Raw genomic sequence first — 23,209 nt, forward strand, 5'->3', positions numbered from 1 at the left:
GAGATGAACTTGTTTAATTAAATCTAGAAAAAATGCAGTTTGAACATGGCCATAATCTGAATAAGGGAGACCTGTATTTGGAAAATAACAACCTATGACAGATGTGATGGGAAACACAGCATTGCAAGCTCTATTCTTCATTGCCAAAATCATTTGGAGACACAAACTGATTTATAAAATGCTGTATAACTGAGTTTAGAAGAAAAAAATAATATAGTAAAATATAATCTGTAGTTTTAAATAAGCTTTGCAAGATTTAGCAGATGGAAATGAATGCCAGGAAAAGTTCATTTGACAGTCTAAAGAAGTGCATTTCACTCTATCGTAACTTTAGACGGGAAAACTTCCATGGACTCAAGTTCATTGCTTAATGTTTTCCTTTGATGCAGTGAGAGTAATTAAGACATTTCACATTTACAGGAGTACCTGTAAGCACATAAATAGCATATACAACCTTACAATAGTTTGTATACATGTTATCAGAAAAATAGCATTGAAAACATACAATTCCAATTGCATTTTTGCCTTGAAAAATGTTTACTTAAAATCTTTAATATTTTCCTTCCTTTTTTTCCAACTTAGGCACAGCACTTGGTGTATACGGAGTTTCACACTTGCTTAGTTGACAAGCAAAGTTAGTCATTTTCCTGTTTATGTGGGTCAGCAATAGGGAAAACATTAAAAATTGGAAAATGTGATTCTAAAACCACAAAAAAAAATGGTAAAAAGGACTCAAACAAGGAGTACCCAAAACAACTTCAACTCATATTTTGGAATTAATTAGATATAAGATTTCCATTTACACCAAGCTTCTATATGCAGTAAAAATACTGAAGAACTGAAGCAACAACCACTCAAAGCTCTTCCATGTCTCTGTGAACTGGGCATCACAGCTTCTGCAGGAACAGGTATTTTCCATAGTGAAGTTACCTACTTTTTCAAACTTCTGGCTTTTTAACCATGAATCTCTACCAGAGATTCTGACAGTAGACTCAAGGGTTTTAAGTTTAATGGCCATTTCTAGTCTCACAAGTATAACAGAAGGGAGGAACCTGGTATTTTAAGTATTTATAACTGTCCACTCTGGAGACCAAAACACTAGCTTTATGGAAGAATACAGAAGCTGAGGAGATGAAAAACGGGCAAAATTTTGTCACCCAAGAACAAACCAGTTCAGGTGCAAATCAAGGCACATTAAGCAGTGCATGAATGGCATTTCTGTTGATATGTGGCATAATAACTAGACTACACAACTGATGTTTTATAACAATATTGATTCACACAGAGTAAAAAAAAAAGTATGATACTGCAGAAATACATCCAGATAACAGTAGAGAGATAAAGCAGGTATTGCTAACAAATTTTACAGGGAAGGAACAACAGTGTTTGTAGTGAGAGACACAGCATAAACAGACATTGTAATTTTGTGGTCTAAGCTTGCATTTTTACACCTACCTGGCTTCCCCCCATCAACTTAATTTCTGAATTTCTACATGTGCTTCCTGTTAGCATTCAAGCTCCTTTCATCATCAGTAACTGATACATTCTAAACTGTTTCTTTTGCTCCCACAATTTTGGATTTGATACACCTATACTTCTGATGTTTAGACGTCTTAATAGTTTCTAGAGCTGAAATGCATTTGTTTGCAACTGCAAAATGCTACTGTCTTAGCATTGTCAACAGCCTTGCTTTGAGTACTCAAGTGCAAACTTCAGGTAGGACTTAAAATGTATCAATTCATATACAACAGCACTACAGCAGCAATCATTCATTCTTAAACCTAATAGGATTAAAAAGTTACTCCAACCATACCTTCCTGGCACTCCAGCAATCACATCACATCTGAGAACTTAAAATTCTGCACTTCACCTTCTAAAGACAGAAAAAAACAGCTGAAGGTTGATCTTTACCATGACCTGAAGGCACTGAGATAGAAGACCACTGTAAGAATAAGGGGAATTACTGTCCCCCCAGGATCTCTAGTTCTTCTGGAATCTCAAAAGTTCTGACTTTCATAGATGATAACAGTCAATTATGAAAATATGAAAATTATTGCCTTTGTATTGGTTTATACTTTGTCTGAAAAAAAAAAAGTAAAAAAAAAGTGAACCAAACTAATGTTGAAGACCCATAAAAGAAAACTGAGAAAAAGCCTGGAGTGTCACTTTTTCCAGTGTAGGTGTACAGCATGTATGAGGAGAATCTCAAAAAGTATCTCAAAGGATTTTAAAAAGCTTTTCATTGCTAGTGACACATTTTTCCCTGAAATAAGCCACTTCCTTTCTAAAACCCACACAGTACCTCAGCGTCAGATTCATAACTTCTTGAAGTCTGTGTATATATTTTTCTTACACAAAACACGGAAGTCTTAAATTCTCATTACTTTCCATGATTTAAGATATAACTATATCACCAGTTCTGTCAGATTTCAAACATTTCCATTCAGTAAAGAACACATTCTCTTTGCCACAGACTGAATACATGCCATATCCGAGTAGTATTAAATACAATGGGCTCTCATCACTACAGCAGACATTTGAGAACTGTCATGTTACAGAAAAGTGAGCACAGCCGATCGAAGTTGGGGAGAAAAATTTCTTCTGAGCTACTCTGGTACAAATAATGGATTTTTCAAACGTGCAAAACCAAAGCATTAAGGGCCTAGTATGATAAATTGAAGTAAAACCTGAGGGACTCTAAGCTCATAAAAATATATTGTACATCACCATTAAACTGCAGAACGTTTGCTCCTCCAGGATTTCTTTGGAATTCTCCCTATAAATAAAATCCAAAAAGTATCAGTTTGTTTTTTCATCTAAGACTCCTAACTTCACTTGTCCATTAACCACAGATGTGGTTAATAAATACAGAAGAGATAATTTATCTGTTAAAGCACAGTAATCTGCATTCTGACATGTTGCACTCAGAAACAACTGCTATGAGTCCACCTGTAGCATAAAAAGACAGAAGACAATTAGGTATTTGTCCATGCACCAAGAAACACCCACCATTCTGAACCAAAAACAAACCTTGCGGCATTTGACTGAGTGAAAAGAAAAAGCTAATTATGTTAAGTCACATTGTGGTGGTGTTTGTGGAATTTTTGTTTGTTAGTGGTGTAAAGCAAAAATTAAGGAAGACAGTTATACAGGAGAGGCAAAAGAAAAGAATTCCAGAAAATTGAAAAACAAAAGAACATCAATAAAATGCAAGCTAAGCACCTACTAATTTTACTTGTGGCTTATATACTCGAAACTGCCCACACTGTCTTAATAGCTACATCAAAAATCTGAGTACCTGCAGCATTAATAAAAAACATAAATAAAAAAATAAATGCCAGTGAAGAAGCTGCTCCTCTATTAACAGCTAAAAGTGAAGTAGTATAGTCCAGTATCTAGAAAACTAGACTAAAGCTTGAGACCTGTACTCTATTCCTAGATTATCTGGCATATCATGAGTAAGGCTTTTCAGCTTCCTGTGCCTTACTTTCAACATTAACTCTTTACTCTGAAGGTTGTTTCTTATGAAGTATTTATACATATAGCCCTGTAGAGGCCCTGTTCTTGGTGCTATTCCCGAGAAATTACCATAAACCAAAACAGCTAGTGTCCCCACAAAGACAGCTCAACTATGGGAATGACTTCACCTGAAAAAAAAAAAATAAATTATAGCTTCCTTGCTACTCTAATTACAGTCAAAAGACATGCTCAGTTCACAGTAGTTTGCATTTCTTGCAAGGATTGCACATTTACAGATATCTGACCTCCTTCTTGCTCGGGCATCACTGAAACAAAAAAATCTTAATGTCATAAAGTGGTTCATAATCCCATTAATGGTGCCCAAAATGGAAAAGAATCTGGCTCACTCACCAGCATCTGTATTAGTTCTACAATACTAACACAAGCAACAAGAAATTAAAAGGTAGTTTAGCCAGAAAAAGTAAGCAAGGAAAAAAAAAAAGACAAAGAGACTCAAAATAGCCAATTGAAATATTAAAATAATGTCCATCTTCATCAGCTATTATCTCCATACATTGATGTGACGAGTAAATAAGTCACAAGCAACTCTTCTCCAAAATCTCCATATTCTCATAAATTTAAAAAGAAAAAAGACAATTTTCACTGTATCTTCATAAGTCTAATTCTTAACAAACTGTTCATGAGTTCTCTTCCAAAATATATCATTTTAATCTCTGCAGACTACAACCATTTTACAGGTCATTTTATTACCAGAAAGTTGTAGAGAAGGGCAATAGGTTATTTTCTAAAAAGACCCTATGAACACTAAGCACCCAAATCAATTATTAGACCAACAAGCCACTGCCATACCTCGAAAGTCACTGACAATTGTTTTTAATGGCCCAGTTTTAAGTATGCAATGTAACATGTCCATAAACAAAAAAAAAGAACACCTTCATGATGACATAGACACTAGAAACCCATGAACGATTTCATAAGTGATTGTTGAGATTAAGAGTTCTTAAAATTCACTAACTGCAATTAGCTCTTACTTTGGGTAAAAATGTATACTTCAACAGTCTGCATAAAGGAGCAACTGGCTGTACACTACAGCAACGCTAAAATAGAGATCCATTCCCACCAAACTGCATTAAAATAGCAATTCAGAAAGAACAAAAGAGCTTTCTTCAAGAAATAAATAAATCACCATTGGCTTTGATTTTCGTTTTCATCACATTGTTTTCTAGTGCAGAATGAACACACAAAAATTTTTTCTCTTACTTCCCCGCAGAAAATCCTATAAGGTCAAAACCATTAGCACACACAGAAGTATAAATAACTTGGACTAATGACATTTCCTCATAATCTAAATAGTATTTTGGACACAGTGAATTGAACATAAAATCTACTGAAGAGTTTACCAGCTGTCTACACTTCACACAAACCAAAAAAGGATACCTTGTCCACAAACATTCAACTCACTTCCAAAGAAACAATAAAACAGAGAAGCATCCCCTTTCAGCACTTGATAGTTTATTTTTACTGCATGAATTACAATGTATTGAAATTTTTGCTTTTTTCCTCCCAATCACAATTCATAATCAACTTTTAATACAAAAACACTTCAACAACTCTGAAAAGCTGAAAACTTTAGATTTGCAAGAGACATGAATGATTGTGTGCATAACCCTGAACTACTGCCCTTGTATGTAGCTTATTTCAGTATTTATGCATTTCATAAAGACAACCTATATCCTATCTTCATAGAAATCTTTTGTATAGCTATTCATTATTTCCAGTAGTAGAAGTTGCTCTTTAGCTTTTTGCATAAGTGTAGATTTTCAGGAATTACCGATTACTGAAAAATGTATTTGAATGACATGATTAGAGGAAATAGGGCAAATTACAAAATTGCAAGGACTACCTCACTGCACTAGTTAAGTGTCTTAGAAGTAAGATTTTGAAATACTATTGTGCAACAGTTCCAGAAATTCAAGTAGCTTGCTGCCTCTGAAGCTTAAGACCCTGAGAACTGTCTAAACAACTCAATGAGAAATTACTCATACTGTTATTTCTGAATAGGAAGTAAAAAAACAGGTATGTGAAGTTTTAATCCCATAGGGTTTTTTTCTAATGTGAAGCTTATACTCCTAACAGTATACTCTTCTCAAAACAAAACTGTTTCCTGTTGCAATTAAAAACCAGCTAAACCTAATTACATTAAATCACATCCCAAAAGGGTACAAAGCATTAATATTTTTTTATATCCCCATGGGGGTTATTTTCCTATACTTCACATACTGTGACTTTCAATTTGCGCTAATTTTCCAAAACAAATTCATATAGAATCAGCTAGAAAAAGGAAACCTAAAAGAGAAAAATGGAACAGGTATTGAGACATTTTAAGAATTCAACTGTAGTAGCTCTAATTTCCACTGTAACAAAGCTTGAGAACTAACTTCAGACAGTTGATTTTTCCTTATTTCACTGATATCCTTTCCTTTTTAAGATCCAAATAAGGTTTAAAAAAATGCTATCAAAATTATCTTAAAAATAAAAATAAAATATAGAATTTACAAACCCATTTCTAACCAAACGCAAACCAGAGCCTCAATATGGTGTCTGAAGAAACACTAGCAGATGCTAGTTTTTGCCTTACTTTCTCCAAAGGAGTCTTCCATAGAAAGAACGAACTATGCCCATGCAAACCTAGACAAGAATTGGAGCCCGTTTCCACAATAGATACAATTATTCTAGAACATGTAATCACAACTGTTTCCATCAGGTAAGTTAACAAGAAACTGTAATTAAGTCAGTCCTTTAAGAATACGTACTTTATTTAAAAGGTAGATAAAGCAATACCCAGAAGTCAATTTTGTATTAAAAAATATTCAGCAGCCACGTTAAAATTATGTACAAAATAAATTTAATGTACAAAATACCTTAGAAGTACACAATCTGAATACTAGAAGTAGTAGGTCTATGTAGCTTAGTATTCTCTTTATGTCCATATGCAAACACAGACACAAGTACTTTACAATGTTAATATGTGAATTCCAAAACAAGTAGCACAACCTGTATTAGACAAAGATACCCACTAGCTGAAAAATGGGGGGTGGGGGGGTGGGGAAATTTATATACATACATCAATAAAATAAGCTCAGTGTTAAGCATAAAGTAGATTTATTAACAAGAATTCCAACATTCATTAGGCAGAAACACTTCAGCGCAAAGGCCAAAGACAGACTTGTTATACAGAAGTGCCATATGCTGTAGTATCATGCAGTATGCTAAAACAATTAAACCTGTCACTAATGACACAAACCCAGTTCTCAGTAAGGAAATTATTAAAATATCTGCTTCACTTAAAAAGCAAATATAGTAACACATTCCCTTTTCCTAATAAAAACAAAACTGTAAGATTTTCCAAGCATGGAAATGAACAACCTCTACTGAAAATTCATTGGAATTTAGGTTTATCCACCACTTAGGTACCTTCTGCAGTGTTCAGCCTGCAGGTTTGTACTAATTCAACACTCACTTCGGGATTTAGGATTGCAAACTGAAGAAAAATCCCACCCCTACTTCTTATACACTAAACAGCATGTATTGCTTCTTCAAGACCACTAACAACACTGACACAAATGCAAATGAAAAAGTATTTATACATGAAAATTTAGCTATATCACAAGACCCAAAATTGTTTACCGAGGTATCAATCCCACAGTAAGATCTACAATAAAGATGTAATGCTGATGCCCTTTGGCTTCAGTCACTTGTTTCAACTTTGATCTGCATGAAACCTATGGCAAAAGTGAGCTCTGAGTACTATGCATTGCCACCCACTACTTGTACATACTTTCCAATGGAATTCATAGCACATACATTTAGGTGTATGTCCAGTTTACATTCCAAAATTATTAAAAAATTGTAAGAAGTGTCACGCAAAGAAAAGCAGCCAGGGGAATGAGAAAATAGACCAAAATCAAGGACAAGTTCAGCAAGAGTAAAAGGAAAGATTTCTAGAGAAAAACAAAGCTATTCAAGTGAAAATTAAAAAAAATCACAAAAACCAAACTGCCATGTATTAGAAATCTCTACCTACATTAATTAGTGCCTCAAGAGTATTTGGAACATAAGTAAGCAAAACCACCTAAAAATATACCAGGCATGATGATGCCAAACTTTGCACTAATACTTTACTTTTAAAAATTTGAATTTCTCTACTAGAAGAATATATATAATTCTGGAAAAACTGAACTTTAATTATAAACTCTCCAAGTAGGACATTTTGCCTCAGTGGGAAAAAGAGACTTGAACTTTTAAGCAGTAGGAAGTTAATATTTGGAGTAACTACAGAGAAACTGATCATTGAAAAGCATTCCATACTGTTCAAAAAGCAGAATTTACTATTAAGACTAATTAATAAAACAACCAGTGTACCATCAGTATCAGCCAGACTTCTGTAGGAAGTCTTCCAAGAAAGTAAATAAATTCTGGTCCTGCCCATGAACTTATCAGATCATAGCATGTACCCTGGATTGTACTATTTACGCTTCAGTTCTTTAAGGCACTCAAACTAAGTAAGAATACAGATAGCTAGATTAACATGTCAGCTAGAACATAAACACTGCAGCACTGTCATTATATAAAACTTTTATTAGTAAGGGTAAGAAATATTAATTTCATTCAAGAGGTCAGAGGTCACACTGTCCATAGTTCTAAATGACAATAGCATCAACTAGACAAACAAGCAAAATATACAGAACATGAAATTTGTACCTGAGAGCACTGGAACATGTTTTATTTTTATTTAGAAACAAAACTGTAGTGCAACCTGACTTTAGGAATAAACCTAAAGCTTTTGTCTGCTTTTTGATTCAACATGCTCAACAGAAATTAGATTAAAATTGTATCTACTGTTCCATACTAGCTGCCAAGTTTAGCATGAATAAGCGTATGGCAGTATCTGAACAAACATTCTTCTAGTTGCAGCAGTACTTTTATTGCACTTATTGCTGTTCAGAATCTAAAATACTGACACTGACACTGGAAACATACTAAAAGTAGTAGTATTTACTAAAAGAGAAGTTGAAATACACATGTAGTTACTAATTTGACTAGAAGGGGCACCAGAATCTGGTAACTATCAGCTAAAAAAAAATTTTCAGAATGTCCCAATTCTGATCGTTCATTTAAAGATTCAAAGTAACAGCGACTGGTGCAAACAGTTGAAGAGAATACATTTCCATTACTAAAGAAAGCTTTCTTCAAAACAGACAAGAGGGAGACACAAACAGCACTTACACTGCCCATTTTTTTTTTTTCAATTGAGCAAACGCTCATGCCAATACTTTTCCAAAAAACCTGAGAATAAACCACAGAATCCTAGCTAATCTTCCAATGAAATACATGTATATGCCCACAAAATAGCGGATTCCACACTTTTGACAGCTGATGGGGTGGAGGGGAGGCACACAGTTTTAATTGCTTGCTCCCCTGAAAATTTGGTCCTATCAAAAATTACATGTCCTACCACAAGTAAAACCATTAAGACCTGAGGTTAGCGAGGCTTTTTAAAACTAAAGGTATTTCTGTTGTAATATTGTAATCAGTATAACGATAGAAGAGAATAATGACATTGACTGAAAACATCAACTACAAGACTGGCAGTTTACCAGCATACCTTATCAGAAAATCTAACTTTAAGAATATTTATTACATCAGTCATAATATAAACTGAGGTTCCTGCTCCCCAAACTATACACACCATATAGCAAAACTAAATTACAAAATAATAACTGTGTTCTTCCCAACAAACTGTATCTTCAACACCTACAGATGTTTCAAGAAGTCTAATGCTGTTTATAGAATTTTGTGCATGCAATATCTATAGTAAAGTTCAAGACTTTGCAAAAGTTAAAAATGTTATATTGTCAGTGAAAATTAGACAAAAATAAAGATATTCAGTGCAACAGCTTAAAAGTTCACATACAAATTTGCTACCAAACAGTGAGAATGTAACATGTCAATTAAAAAAATAAAAAAATCCAATTCTGCATTATAAATAGGTCCTACATAATTAATATTTTTCATATATCAAGACATAAACACTGTTTCTTGGAGGGGTTTGTTTGTGTGGGTTTGGTTGCTTGGCTGGTTTGGTTTTTTGCTTTCTTTTTTTTTCATTACTCTCTTGTGAAAGCTTTTTTTTGGTTAGCTTTCACAATGTCATCAGGAGATGCTGATTTGAAGTCAAATGGTGTTATGGTTATTATAGGACCAGTTTCCTTGGGTTTTACATCTTGTACTTGTCTACTGTATAGGAAAGCCTTATGTATACCAATTGTGCGCCGCTTATAACCTTTTGGAGGATAACGGAGACACAAGGTTAAAGCAAAAGCTGAAGGTCTTGCACGCAATGCCTTTATCCATGAAAGGGACAAATCCTGCCTCTTAGAAGCAAGACCTCTTTTGGGTTTTTTATCTGTTTTGGCAAAACCAGAATATTTTCCTTGTTTTTCTTTTAAATGTTTAGATTCAGGGCTCAAGACACTTGACTGTCCTACCACATTTTGTTTTGCAGAAACATCCGTATTTTTTACGAGGACACTTAAATCAATGTTGATTCTTTTAGAGGGCCTTAGTTCAATTACATCAAGCATGGGGAAGTCTGTCTGTTGTTGAGTTTTGTCTACTTCAATAGTCTCTGCTATTAAATCCGAGAGTGATAAATTCTCAACCTCCTTTCGTGGAGAAACTTTGGACAGGACTAGAGAAGACAAAGATCCTGTTAGCTCTGGCATCCCACCTGAAGTTTGAGGTTGACTTACTAGTTGCGATAATGGTGAGATTCCCAACTTTGTATCAGTGAGACTTGCTGTTGACTGGGTATAAAGGTCAGCCAAAGAGTAACAGTGGCTAGCACTGCTTTCCTGGTGCTCCTGAAGTAAGTCAGCCAACATTGTACTTCCAGACCTTAACACTGGCAAAGCAGCCGTATCTGAAGAGGGGCTTTCTTGTTTTCTACTTTGCACAACTGAAGAAAAATTTTCAAGTTCATTATTTCTATTTACAGTATGACTGACTTTGTTATCAAGAGCCAATTTTCCTAAAGCACTTGTTAAACACGGAGGACTGTAAAAATACGCATTACTATTACGATCAGAAGTATCTGAGGAAACAAGAGGAATGCAGTCTTCAGGACTCAGAGAATCACAAAGCACATTCTGCATTGGCAAGGATTTCAAGTCCTGTGTTTCCTTGCATTCCAACTTCTTAAAAGAAGAATATCCAGATGGGTTACTTCCTATACTAAAGTAATTATCTTCACTGTTAGAAATCAAATTTACTGTATTAGCACTTTCTGGTAGTTGATTCTCTGCCTGTTTATTCACAGGTTCACAAAACAATTCTTTACATAAATCATCACTGAAACAAGATGACAGAACAAGTGAAGAGGATTTCAACCCTTTCCTTTCAGATGAAGGTATATTGGATTTTTCAGCATTAAGGAGTATTCTGTCATTTTTAATTAGAGAGTAACAAGCTGAACCACTTTTGGCTGTCAGGTTTCCAAACCCAGGTTTGTTGGTGTTGTCAGCAACACTTTCTGCTGCACAAGAGAAACCACCTGTATCAATACACATTTCTGGACAACAAAGTAAGTCTCCTTACCTTACAATAGCCAATAATTTTCAGATGCAAATGCAGTCACAACGAAATATCCATTTTTTTAAAAGTTGACAGCAGCAACAGAAAAATCAAGGAGAAACATGAAAAGGCATTTAATTACTAAGTGTTATCCAAAGACATGCAATGTTATACAATTAAATTATGGGTATCTACTGAAATACCTAAGAAACTGTAAGAACCAGCAAAGTATGCCAGTAAGGATTACAAAGATTTAAACATAAATCAAAACAAGAAAGTTAATGTACAGATACTACCAAAAAAAGGGTGGAACTGGGGATGGGAGATTATCAGTTCACAAATAATGGAAGAGCATAAAACTTAAAGATGTTGTCCAACTTTTAGGACACTTATTTATTCAATTAAGTTATATATTAGAAATCAGAAATGTACTGTGAACTGTGGATACTCGCAGTTTGAATTTAAACTGACACTAAGGTTGTTACTTTGACTTCTAGCTCAAGAAAAGCTACTTTCCTTTAAATGTTTTTAGAACACAGAAATAGAAAAGTTCATCTTTTTTAAATTTCTAATAAATTTCTAATGTAATAACAAGCATCTTCACAGCCTGTAAAGCCAAAATTAAACTGTACTTAGAAATGAATCATCTTCAGTGTAAACAATTAAATAGAAGTATACCTTTTGTTGTCTTTCCTACAGTCACAGTGTCCTCATTCTTGGTCTTCACATTTTGCTTACTGCCTTGAGAAAGCACAAGATCCAAAGCCTTCTGTACATCAAATTTACTATCCAGTACTGCTTGCACCATTTTTTGCTCTGGTACAGACTCTGCCAAAACTTCTCTCATTTGATCAAGGCATGAATTAAGACGGGCTAAAAGAGACATATGACTGTTATAAGCTGCACAAAAAAAATGTCTTAAGTGGCCTAACCACTAGCACCACACATCTGATTAACAAAAACAGGAGAAAAATATCACAGTAAGAGATAAAACCTTTAGAAATTAACTTTAATCTCACTTACTGCCATGATAAAGTCTGCCCCCAAACCCTGCAGAATATTTGAATAATTCCAGATATTGCTATAAGGAACATATCACCAACTACTATTTATTAGTCTATAAAGTCTCAATATTGAAATCCTTTGATGTTGTGAAATTAAATATCTTCACTGTTGAGAAGCACAAATAAACAACTTAAAATTATCCGAATTTAATAAGTCAACGTGGAATCCCATTGAACAACACAATTCCAGTGTTTACAGATGTTATAATTAACACCCAAAGTAAAACAGCATTTTCAGAGGCCTCAGGCCTCAACAACTGAAAACTCTGGATCAACGCGCCAGGTTTTAAACTACCTGTAATCTTTACCTTTCCTAAACCTGTAATACATTTTTTGGCTGATAAAATCAATTTTCTTTGGAGCATATTTCTGCAACCAGTATAAGCCTTGTAAGACAAGTTTCTTAAGTCTTGACTTGCCACACACCAGGAAGACTGAAAATTCACCAGGCTGCCACTCACTGGAAGTAGTGTGCTGATCAGACATACAAACACAAGAGAACAGAAGAGAATCTTCCTGTGTATCATAGGTTCTGCTAGTTCAGATTTTAGACAACAGTAAGTGAACAACAGGAAGACTACTACAGATTATTTATTTGAACACCTTCTCAAAGATGGTGATGTTTAAAGAACTTTGCTAAGGGAATTTGACACCACAGAATTCCAACTGGTTACTCAAATCAGCAACCTCAACCTGTAATCCAAATAGCAAGGCAATGCACTCCAGATATCTGCTCTGCAGAACAAGTACTGGCACAGCCCTGGCACAATGTGCCAGTTGGCCATTTTACTATCTAACATTCAACAAGGCCAATCTTACCAAACTCTCTGCAGCCAGATGGACCGCAATTAATCATTTTGTGTTAACGGCCAACACTGCACACTATACCAAACATTACAGGTCTTGTGGGACAACTGCTGTTTTCACAGCAGAAATGGTTATTTCTAGGTTTCTTTACCATCTTCTTTTAGTCCAGAATTTTACCTTCCTTCTTTCTTCAATGTCAATTCTTAACTGTTTGAGTCTGTCAAAAGCATTCTGAAGAGCCAGGGTACCATACTGTATCGTCCAGATCACCTGTATCCACATACTGATTCTTTCAAACTGCCCTCTACAGCATTATTTCCTGCTGTAAAAACATGTCTATTACACCCCAATTTATCATGTTTTACCCGTGTGTCTACGCATTAGCATAGCTTCTACCAATTTACTTGACATGGAATCTAGATTGTTTCTATTCTGTCCATTGTTTCTGAATTTTCTGTAACTTGTTTTAAATACCACATTTCATTCATGTATTTTATTGACTATTCATTCACCAACACACTTTACTTTGAGCTTATCAAGATTTTAAAAATAATCCTCGTTTTCCAAAACATTAAAACCTGAAGTTAACTATTAATACTTGGGAAGGATACTTGTGAGTATTTCTCACAAAGCATGTAATTAAGCCATCAGGAAGCAAGTTTAAAAAACTAAAGCAAGTATTTTGCCCTCAACCACTCAGAACTCTGCTTGTAACGTGGAATTCACAGCTGAAGGACAGAATAGAAACCAAATGAATTCAAAACAGGGTAAGAAAAGATTGCAGAGGATACAGATATCTGAAGATATTGGCTACTATTTCAAGGAAATGCATGACTTTGAAAACCTCTGAAATACTGCTAATTGCCATAATTTGGAATGCAATACAAGCAAAAAAAAAAAAATCATTCTACAACTACTCCATTTCTAATACTCTTCCCTAAGCATCCATTTGCTGTATCAAGACCTTGAGCTACATGGATGCTTGGCCTGAGCCAGTACAGTTGTTCTTATGTATGAATTTCACATCAAATCTCACTGCATCTAATAAGAAACTAAAACATGTTTCAAAGTATGCAACCAAGTACTATACAAAAGGCAGTTACAAGCTTAAAGAATCACCACTGAAGCTATCTAATTTCATGGAGGGTGGTGTTCTACAAGATTACGAAGTTGTGAGCAGCGTCAGTCAAGTTACAAACATTAATTTAAAGCTATTTTAGTAAGTCCTTAATTCATAAAATAGACTGTTTTGAGAATTATTTATTGTCTATAATTACCTCTATCAACGTCAGTCAACTGATGATTAGATGTAAAATAATCAGCTGTATCATCTGTACCTTCATAGCCATATCCTTCTTCTTCTAATGGCTCAGCACACATTGCTGGTTTGTCTCGTCTGGAGTAGATAAACTGAGCTGCTGCATTAGGCACAAAACAAAGTATTAAAAAAAGTCAAATCTTTTTTCCTCCTTTAAAAACAAAACATATCTGAAGGGGGAAAAGTGTTAGGATGCTGCCGTTGCAGTGGTTTCAGGGGTGGGGAACACTACTGTATAATGATTACTACCTGAAGACTGTACAAAGCTTACAACAGTTCATGCTAGAATATAAGAAAGTCATCCTCACAGTGAAACCACAGGCTGGGCAATATCCTCATATCCATGTAATGCAGTAATTCTGCATTATTCAATATTCATTCTGCATTATTCAAGTTCAATATTCAAACAAAAGAATATGCCCCAGGTTCAAAAAAGTAGTATTTTCTATACCAAATTACTCTCTACGGCCTAATGCCTTCAGAACCATACTCCGCAATTATTTTTTTACCTCAGTTACAAGTAAAAAAAAAAATTATCATGAAAATACCATTGCTTTCACAGTATGGCACTGTCAAACTACTGATAATTTAATGGAGTTAAACACATTCTTCTCTTCTTGGAATTTCATTAGAAATACAGCCCATGAGTTAAAACATATTCACACAAAACTTTAAACAAGTACATAATTCCACTCTGATTTTGCAACACATTAAGACATATATAGATAAAACTTCTTGTTGAACATGAGACCCAGTCATTACCTCTCTCAGAAATGTACAAAATATAATGTAAACAAATTTCCTTATGTTATGTAATACGCTCTCCAGCTCTAAAACACATACGTAAAGCATTTGTATATCCAGCAGTAGTATAGCCTTAGCAACTGTTTCCCAAATGCATACCATTCCAAATTCAATCACCATAACTGAAGGAAGTATTAAAATATTACTATACAATCTAGATCAGATTATTTTATAAATGAAGGTTAGGTAAAAGGAATTCTTAGGAAAATAGCTGTGCACAAGCAAGAATTAGTTTTGTAATTTAGCAGTTTATACTTGAGTAAAAAGTAAGCATGTTGCATGTTTTCATCACAAAATACAAGACTACCTTAATTCTTCTTAGAAAGTGTCTGAAAAATTCTAGCATAAAATGCAATACTTGGAAACCGAATGCAAGCAATCTGCTGGGGAATGTGACTACAAATGATAAAAATACACACCTAGATTCACTAACCAAAATCAACAGGATGACAGAGGAACAGATTTTTAAAGACCTAATTAACTCAAGTACCTGTGGCAAGAGGACACAGACTACATCACAGTTGCAGTGGATTTAGATGTGGCATGGTTACCTGCAACACAGCTTCACATCAGCCTCAGCCATACTATTTTCAGAGCCTACTCAGCTCTAGAAACACTGCCACCAAATCCGGGAAAATCTTGCCAGAGATTCAACTGCAGAACACAACCTAATGATTCTACAGTTGGACCGAATTCATCTGGGCTGAGACGCTCCAATTACATCTTACCTGAGCACACAGCATCACTGTTTTCATACCTACTTTGCAACATTACAAATGCCAGAAGGCTTCTTAGCTCCATGAGATCTTGCATGAGAACACAAGCCAGTAAGGATCAGTGCTGCATCCCACAATAAGACTCCCTACCCCACATTTACCCAAAGTTGTGTAAAAGACAAATTACCAGGTGCAGAATCATAACTGTTAAGCCCAGCTATATCTTAATAACAATTCTGAAAGATACCAAACGTTTCAAGACTACCAACACATTCAGATTTTTATATTATCAAGTCTATTCTGACCATCCAAGACAATATACTTGTTTGACTGAAGATGTGCCCAGTTGTCTAATGTGACTTCCAAAAGTACAGCAATGCCTCATGTTACCTAACTGACTTGAAAATTATTATGGCCGCTAGGCACTCTTCAAAAGTTTCACTAGCTTTTAAAAACCGTTTTATACACAAATAAATATCAGAGTAGGCATCAATGGACAGTGCTTATAGGTAACCATTGGAACTAACCTGTTGAAGGAGAAATGCAATAATCATCTTCTACTGATTGGCCATACACATCATCATCTTCAAAATCTATGAAGCAGAAACAGTAAGATTAGTCTGCACAATTTCTAAATACTTAATATTATAATTCAAAGTGTAGTTTTTACACAAGGTTTTAAGAAAGTATGCATATCTAATATTCCAGAAGTGCAGGTAAGTACTGTTTATTTACCTTGGTAAGAAATTCTGAGTTACAATAATGTAATTTTAATACTCTATTCATTAGGAAAGCTGAAAATTTTCAAGGGTTGCCATGCTTCACACTTCTTCCTTCAGCATCTCCTTTGGAAGGCTGCCCTCACAGTCCAAACACAGCTTTCTACAGTTCCACAAATCTTCACCCACGGCACTTCTCTTGATATTTCTGCTTGACCTCTCGACAGTCTTAACCACAAGACAGTTCAATTACAATCCCTACTCCAACAACTCAGGATTAGCACTGCTACTCCATACCTGTCTACTTCTCAGCTTTCCTCTCTAGTCCATCCTTACGGCCACACACTTTTTGAGTTCAGCAAGGCAAAAACACAATTCACAATTCCCTTTGAACATGCAAAGTTGTTTCAGCCAAAAACCAAGAACCTTATATATTTACTTAAATATAACCATACACTTTCCCCATTAAAGAGGAATCAGTTATGAGGAAACACAAAGAGAAAGCAATCACATTCCCCTCCCCCAATATCCTAGTACCATGTAACCTTGAAAATAAATTTGTAGTTTTCACTAACTAATAAGGAAATACATGAAAAAAGATGTTACTGCATACACTTGGCAGTTTCACAAACAACATGTATTGTTTGTAATTCTAAGAGCCAGAGAAAAAAAAGCAGCTAACAACTAAAAAAAATCTGCACTGGATACCAACTTATGGACCACAGAACTGGGACATTACAAACACTGTACACATCTATAAAAGCCTCAGAATTTGCAGCACAAAAGGTTCACTTATCTCAAACTCAACTCTGTAATTTTCAAAAAAACACGAATGAAAAGCAGTAGCTAAAAAGGCAGGCACAAGTATAAGAAAAGTTTAATGAAGGACCCAGGAAGCTACTTTGGAAGTTAAGTATCTCAGGATAAAGAAAACATATTATAAGCTTGTTTTGACTGATTGTCTTTAAAAAAAAAAGTGCACTGTTAATCTACTTTTTGACCACTGTCTCCTGGTTCCTTGCTAGGACCAATTAATCTATAAAAAGTCTAGAGAACAGCTATACATTTTTTTCAAGGTAAGATCCCTTTTCATAATTTGGCCAATACTTGGAGAGTGTCACGGGGAACTCCAAAATGACTTGTGTGAACGGTTAATTCAGATTTAGTACTAAGTGAAATCAAGGTAAGTCTTGTCAGTGTGCATTATCTGAACTACCTGTATATCCTATACTAGTTTAATTTCTAGACTAAGAAAGACATCTCTGTGAAAATGGTTCACCTTTCATTGACCATAAAAATGATCATTAAAAAATGACAGGAATTACAGAATAGAACCAACAGAAGCATTCCACAGTATCAACAACTGTATCACCAACATACTCTCTGCTGGAATATTACCATACCTCAAAAAGAAGAGAGCAGAAATAGAATATGGTCAAATAAAGGCCACAAGATCCAAGACCTCAGAAGCCTTCCTATGAAAGGAGACCAAAAAATACTGCAAATGTTTACTTTAGAAAGGATACAAATAATTTGGCCAGACAAAGCATTACAGAATCATAAATGGCATAAGAAGAACAAATGGCATTATATGAAATAATAATAAAAAAAGATGACAGAAGCGTACTTCATTTGGGATAAATTATTGTAAGCGACTACAGAAGTTGTACATGGTATAAATACAAAGACCACACATATACATACTTCTAATTAAACCTTACGCGTAATGCAATAGTAAATTTACAAATAGCACTATCAACTTAAGCCTCATATGACCGCAAATTACTATGTATGTCAGCAACCTCATTAGAAGAGATTCTAATCACAGTGTACAAACACTGAAATAAATTCTACAGAGTGGGCACCCAACTTCACAGAGACAGAGATTCAGTTGAAATCAACATTTCAAGTACTCTGTGATGAAGAAAAATCTCTATAGAGGATGAAAGAATGACACAGTAAAATCCCCAATCCAGTCTAAAATGTTGCCTATAATGGGTAAATTTGCACTAGTAAAACCTGCAGGGTAGGCCACACAAATGTCACAGTTCACATGGATTTACATGACTTCCCCAATTCCAAGACTGTGATGCATAACCCAATCTGTGCTACTGTAACACATATTGACATTGCATCTGTTCACTCAGCAGCAAAAGACCAGAGGTAGGCAGAAGTATTTCCTGTGTTTTTTTACCTATCCTGACAAAGTGAGGCAACAAAATAGCTGCTCCCACACCAATATCAACTGTGGTCCACTTTTCCACAGCCCAAGACAACACAAAGGAAGCCTCTGGAAAAAAGTGCACAGTTCATAGTTTGCCTAAGTTAATGGGTCAGGGCACAACGCAAGCTTCAGTACTGCAGGTATGACCGAGTTCTTACACAAGAGCTTGTTCATTCCATGCACACGGAAGTTACATATGTCAGAAAGGTGTCTGAAAAACAGGGTCTTCCTCAGGTATTCAACTCCATCTTCAAGAACTACATTTCTTCTACAAAGAAGAGCTGCTGCCTCATGTCTATTATTATGGCTGAACAACAGCAACAATTTGCTAGAGTTAGACTGGGAACACAAATTTTTAAGTTTCACAAGACTAAAGAAGGGCAGGTTCAATTGCACAGAGGGTCACTCCCACCCGCCTGAAAAGCAGTCAACTTCGGCAGCTTAAGACAAGGCAGGTAAGCCCTGCCGTGGCTCGGCCTGCGCGCCAAAGCTGGGCTTTGCCCGTGTGAGCCCCGGGGCGACCTTGGCAGCAGGATGCGGCCCCGGAGGGCAGCGGCCGCGCGGCCACGTGCGCCCCACCCGCCACTCAGGCGGGAGGCGGCGGGGGGGGGGGGCTGGGGGCGGGGTAGGGGCGGCGAGGCCTCTCACGGAGCCTCGTCCAACCCCCGCGGAGGGGAGGAAGGGGAGGCGGCTGCTTCTCCCCTCCCACCGCCCTCGACAGCCCCCCGCACCCTCCCCTCCACCCGCGCGGGCCCCGGCACACCTTCCCGCCCGCGGACACCGCCGCGCATAGCCGCGGCGCGGAGGGCCCCGCCGGGGGAAGGCGTGCGGGCTGGAGGGGCGCGAAGGGGCCGGCGGCTGGGACGGTTCCCGCAGCTCCGCCGCCGCCTCCTGCCCGCCACTACCTTCGTCGTAGTTATAGCCTCGGACGTTCCTGTGTCGGGACATGATGGCGGCGGCGGCCGCCTCGCTCGCCCGCGGTGGTGCTGGCGCGGCGGACCTAGGGCGCCATGTTGATGTCCGGCGGGGCTGGCGCTGTCCCCCTGCGCAGGCGCGCCGCGCGCCCGCCCGCTCTCATCGCGCCCTCGCGCATGCGCGGCGTCTCCCGCCTCGCCCGGCCGCTCCCTGGGCGGCCCGTCGCGCGGGGCGAGGGGGGGCGGCTCCTTACGCTGCTCGCGCTCCGCCCTGCGCCGGGCCGGTGGTGACGTCAGCGGCTGGCGCGGGCTTGCCTGGCGCGGCAGGAGGGCTGGGGGAGGCTGGGGAGGTCGCTGCCGTAGGGCCCGTGCCGCCCGCCCGCGGGCTCCCTCGGCTTCCTCGGAGGCGCTGAGGGAAGGGCCGCTGCGGCCCCGCGCTCCGGGAAGTTTTTGCGCGCAGCTTCCTCCGGTAGCGCCGTGCTCAGCCCTGCGTAACGCGGAGCGGGCCCGGCCCCAAAAGCGGTGGGGCCTGTACGCCTCACCGGCCCCCCGGCGGGCAAACTGCCCCGGCCTCGCCCGGCAGCTATCCCACCGCTCCGCCAACATCCCACCACAATCCCACCACCCCGCCACCGACTGTCATGACTGTGATCTTACAGTCGAGTGCAGTCCTGGCATTTGATGTGTAACCCTCACTGCTACATCTTACTCACACCTCACACTTAATAAATGGCTGCGACCGTATGTGCATGTATGTAGGCAAGTGTATTTAAAGTTATTAAAAATGGTTGTATCATTGATGACAATGTGGGATTCTGAGTTGGCCTACGTTCGCTGAAGGCTATGCGCATTACAACACGCCCTCAAAACACCATTTCCACATTTGTGTACCACCACAGGAGCAGAGTTGGTATGGCTTTGAAGTTAACTACAAGCTTTTTTCAGTTCTGGACCTGAAACAGCTCAAATTAACCTGGCTCGTTGGTAACTAGTGGCTGTTACGATCCAGTGACTAGTGGCTGGGATTAAATGTGCTGGCTTGCAGGTAAATGCAAACCATATTAATTAGCATTTCTACTGGTAATGTTAAGCAGCAAAATGGCAAGGTATTAGGCTCTATAGCGGTCTTGATTTTACTTCATTGACACATTACTGTAGCCACCATCTAAAACAGTTTCAGCCTCCAGGTGCTGTTGGGATCAGGTAATCAAGGAACATCCCTACAGTTACTCCTTTTACTGTGTCAGGAGAGGAGGGCAAGCAGAGAAAACTGTAAGCTTCAGTGGCAAGGGGAGGAGACACATCCCAGTTCCCAGGCCCTGCCAGTGCTCCCTGCTGAGTGCCATTTCTGACAGACTCGGCTGCTTCTACATCCTCCAGCCCAGTTGTTCCCCAGATGCCTGCATTCATCTACATACTCAGGAGCTGCTAGACAGACAACCCCATGAATATTTCTCAAGTCAGATGTTTCCATCTTCAAGATCTTTAATACTTTGTTTACCGTCTTTTTAGCCAGCTTTCACAAAACCAGAAATCCAGCCTCCTCCAGCCACCTGCGTGCCCCAGGTGTCCTATATCCCACCACATAGCCTCACATCCCTACGAACACGCATACCCTGGGTTTGTAACTGCCACCTAACTATTGTCTCATCCTGGCCCACATGCCAAAACTGCCACTATCTGCAACTCCACATCCTTCCTGGTCACAGCCGGAGGTGGAGTGTGTTAAACATAAGCGGAAGTTTGTGTTCATATACAAATTGTATGCAAATGTGCAGATTGTTTTCTTAAGTTATTTGCATATTTCTAACTAATTTGTACAGAACAGCATATGTAGCTGCACAAACTTAGGATCTATATAATATTTTTTCATATAGTGCTAAGATTAAAATAGAATTGGAAACAAAGATTTCTAATTAATGCTGGTGTCCTGTGGACCTTAAGTGACCCAAATGTTCTCTACAGCAGAGGTTTGACAGAAGTTGTCAATCTCTTGATAAAGGTCGAAGACACACAAGTGAAGAATTGCTGTCATACTTTATGATTTAATATTATATGGCCAGGATGACAAAATTCTGAATTAAAAACCTGATTCCAGCACGTGCTATCTGAGCATTTAGTGAAGTAACTTAAGACACTGTAGCACTAGAACCCACACAGCATCCTGCCAGTCTTTACTTTGGAAGCCAATGGCTTTGCTTTGGAAATGGCACTTTTTCCAGCCTCCAAAATTACTTAGATTCCATTTTTCAAATGTTAAAAACTCCAGTAAATCTTAGTCATGTAAACTTAGCTTTTTTTTTTCTTTCAAATAGTGACATTTCTCATTTCACGCCTAATCATCCTATTGCAAAAATGCTTCTTTTATCCTTCTTATTCATGCTTTTTACACAAATCAACAGCTGTTTGTCAAATAATAATTTCATGCTTAGTTTTACGTTCATCTCTGTTACGTTATTGCTCTTGATTTTCAGTGACCGTGACCTCCACAGATTTGACCCACATTTTGTTTCTTGATAGTCAAATGTAACATTTTTTTCAAGATTTCAAATTAGTGTTTTAAAAAAGAAAATAAATAATAGTTGTAAGAATGTAAAGATGATCTAAACCCAGTGTAAGAGATAATACACTATGTAGTCTTTCTGTGGCATTAACAGTGAACTTGGAAGGCTGCTGGTTTTCTTCATTTTAAGTGTAGTAGGTTATATCATGAGAAGACCTGAGGAAAAAAAAACAACACAAGAACAACAATTTCTTACAGACTCACTATTACTTCGTATTACAACAGTATTTTCAAACAGTCATAAATACACTGTGGTCATTCCTTGCCTTTCCTTAAGCCTGAAACCTGTGTCAATGTCTTCGGTAAAGGTGTTCAAGAAATAATAGGCTTTAGTCCTCAAGCCCTGACTATACCTCAGTGCTGTTTGTAAGTGAATGCAAGGTTCACGAAAGGTATTCATCTGATAGCAAAAAAGTCTATAACTAAACATTATTCCTTCAGCAGTAATTAAAGCACCATCAGAGAACCTCGTCAGTCTGGCTCCAGCAGCCCTGACAGAGGAATGACTAACCAGGTCACTTCTGGTAAACACTACAAGCATTCATTTCCTTCCTGTGCACTGGGATTATATATTTAAGGCATGTGCATTAAGAAGTGAACTAAAACCACCAGTCTCAATCCAGGTGGCAGCATTACTGGCAATCCTGGTTTTTTCAGCAGTTTCCTGGGCACTTCCAGTCCCAGCACTACTAAATTTTTTTTGTAACAGTCCAAATAAATTAATAAAATATTTAATCATTACTTTTAGCTAAGCAAGAAGTCTTTCGAATTATGTTACTACTTCTGAAAGTGAAGCTACCCAGCTTTTTAGTAGTTTTAAAGTTCTTAGTTAAAAAAATATTTAGTGTGTTTCAATATTCTTAAGCAAGACCTGATCCAGGGGAAAAAACAGCATAATTCCAGATCTTATTCCCCACTATGTGATGTGGGTGCTAAGTTTTGGAATATATATATTATCAATGTCACTA

At 37.6% G+C, this 23,209-nt stretch overlaps 1 protein-coding gene across 5 annotated transcripts in view; it reads right to left on the reverse strand.

The window, feature by feature from the left end:
• The window catches only part of HBS1L (HBS1 like translational GTPase), a 61,030-nt gene extending 41,188 nt beyond the window's left edge, over window positions 1–19,842 (reverse strand). Inside the window, exons 1-5 of one of the 5 annotated variants that reach the window (XM_037391341.1) lie at window positions 19,670–19,830; window positions 16,349–16,414; window positions 14,321–14,401; window positions 11,791–11,985; window positions 2,728–2,772 (exon numbers count right to left, since the gene is read on the reverse strand). In XM_037391341.1, the coding sequence (XP_037247238.1) occupies window positions 2,728–2,772; window positions 11,791–11,985; window positions 14,321–14,401; window positions 16,349–16,414; window positions 19,670–19,712 (430 nt within the window). In that variant the 5' untranslated portion in view covers window positions 19,713–19,830. Of the gene's footprint in view, window positions 1–1,813; window positions 1,871–2,727; window positions 2,773–6,625; window positions 11,132–11,790; window positions 11,986–14,260; window positions 14,402–16,348; window positions 16,415–19,669 lie in introns of those variants that run through there. The other 4 variants (XM_037391339.1, XM_037391342.1, XM_037391340.1 and 1 more) reach the window with 4 other exon arrangements.
• Window positions 19,843–23,209: the final 3,367 nt, after the last annotated feature.

This window comes from Falco rusticolus, chromosome 6, assembly GCF_015220075.1.
Source record: "Falco rusticolus isolate bFalRus1 chromosome 6, bFalRus1.pri, whole genome shotgun sequence".
Classification (NCBI taxonomy): Eukaryota; Metazoa; Chordata; class Aves; order Falconiformes; family Falconidae; genus Falco; species Falco rusticolus.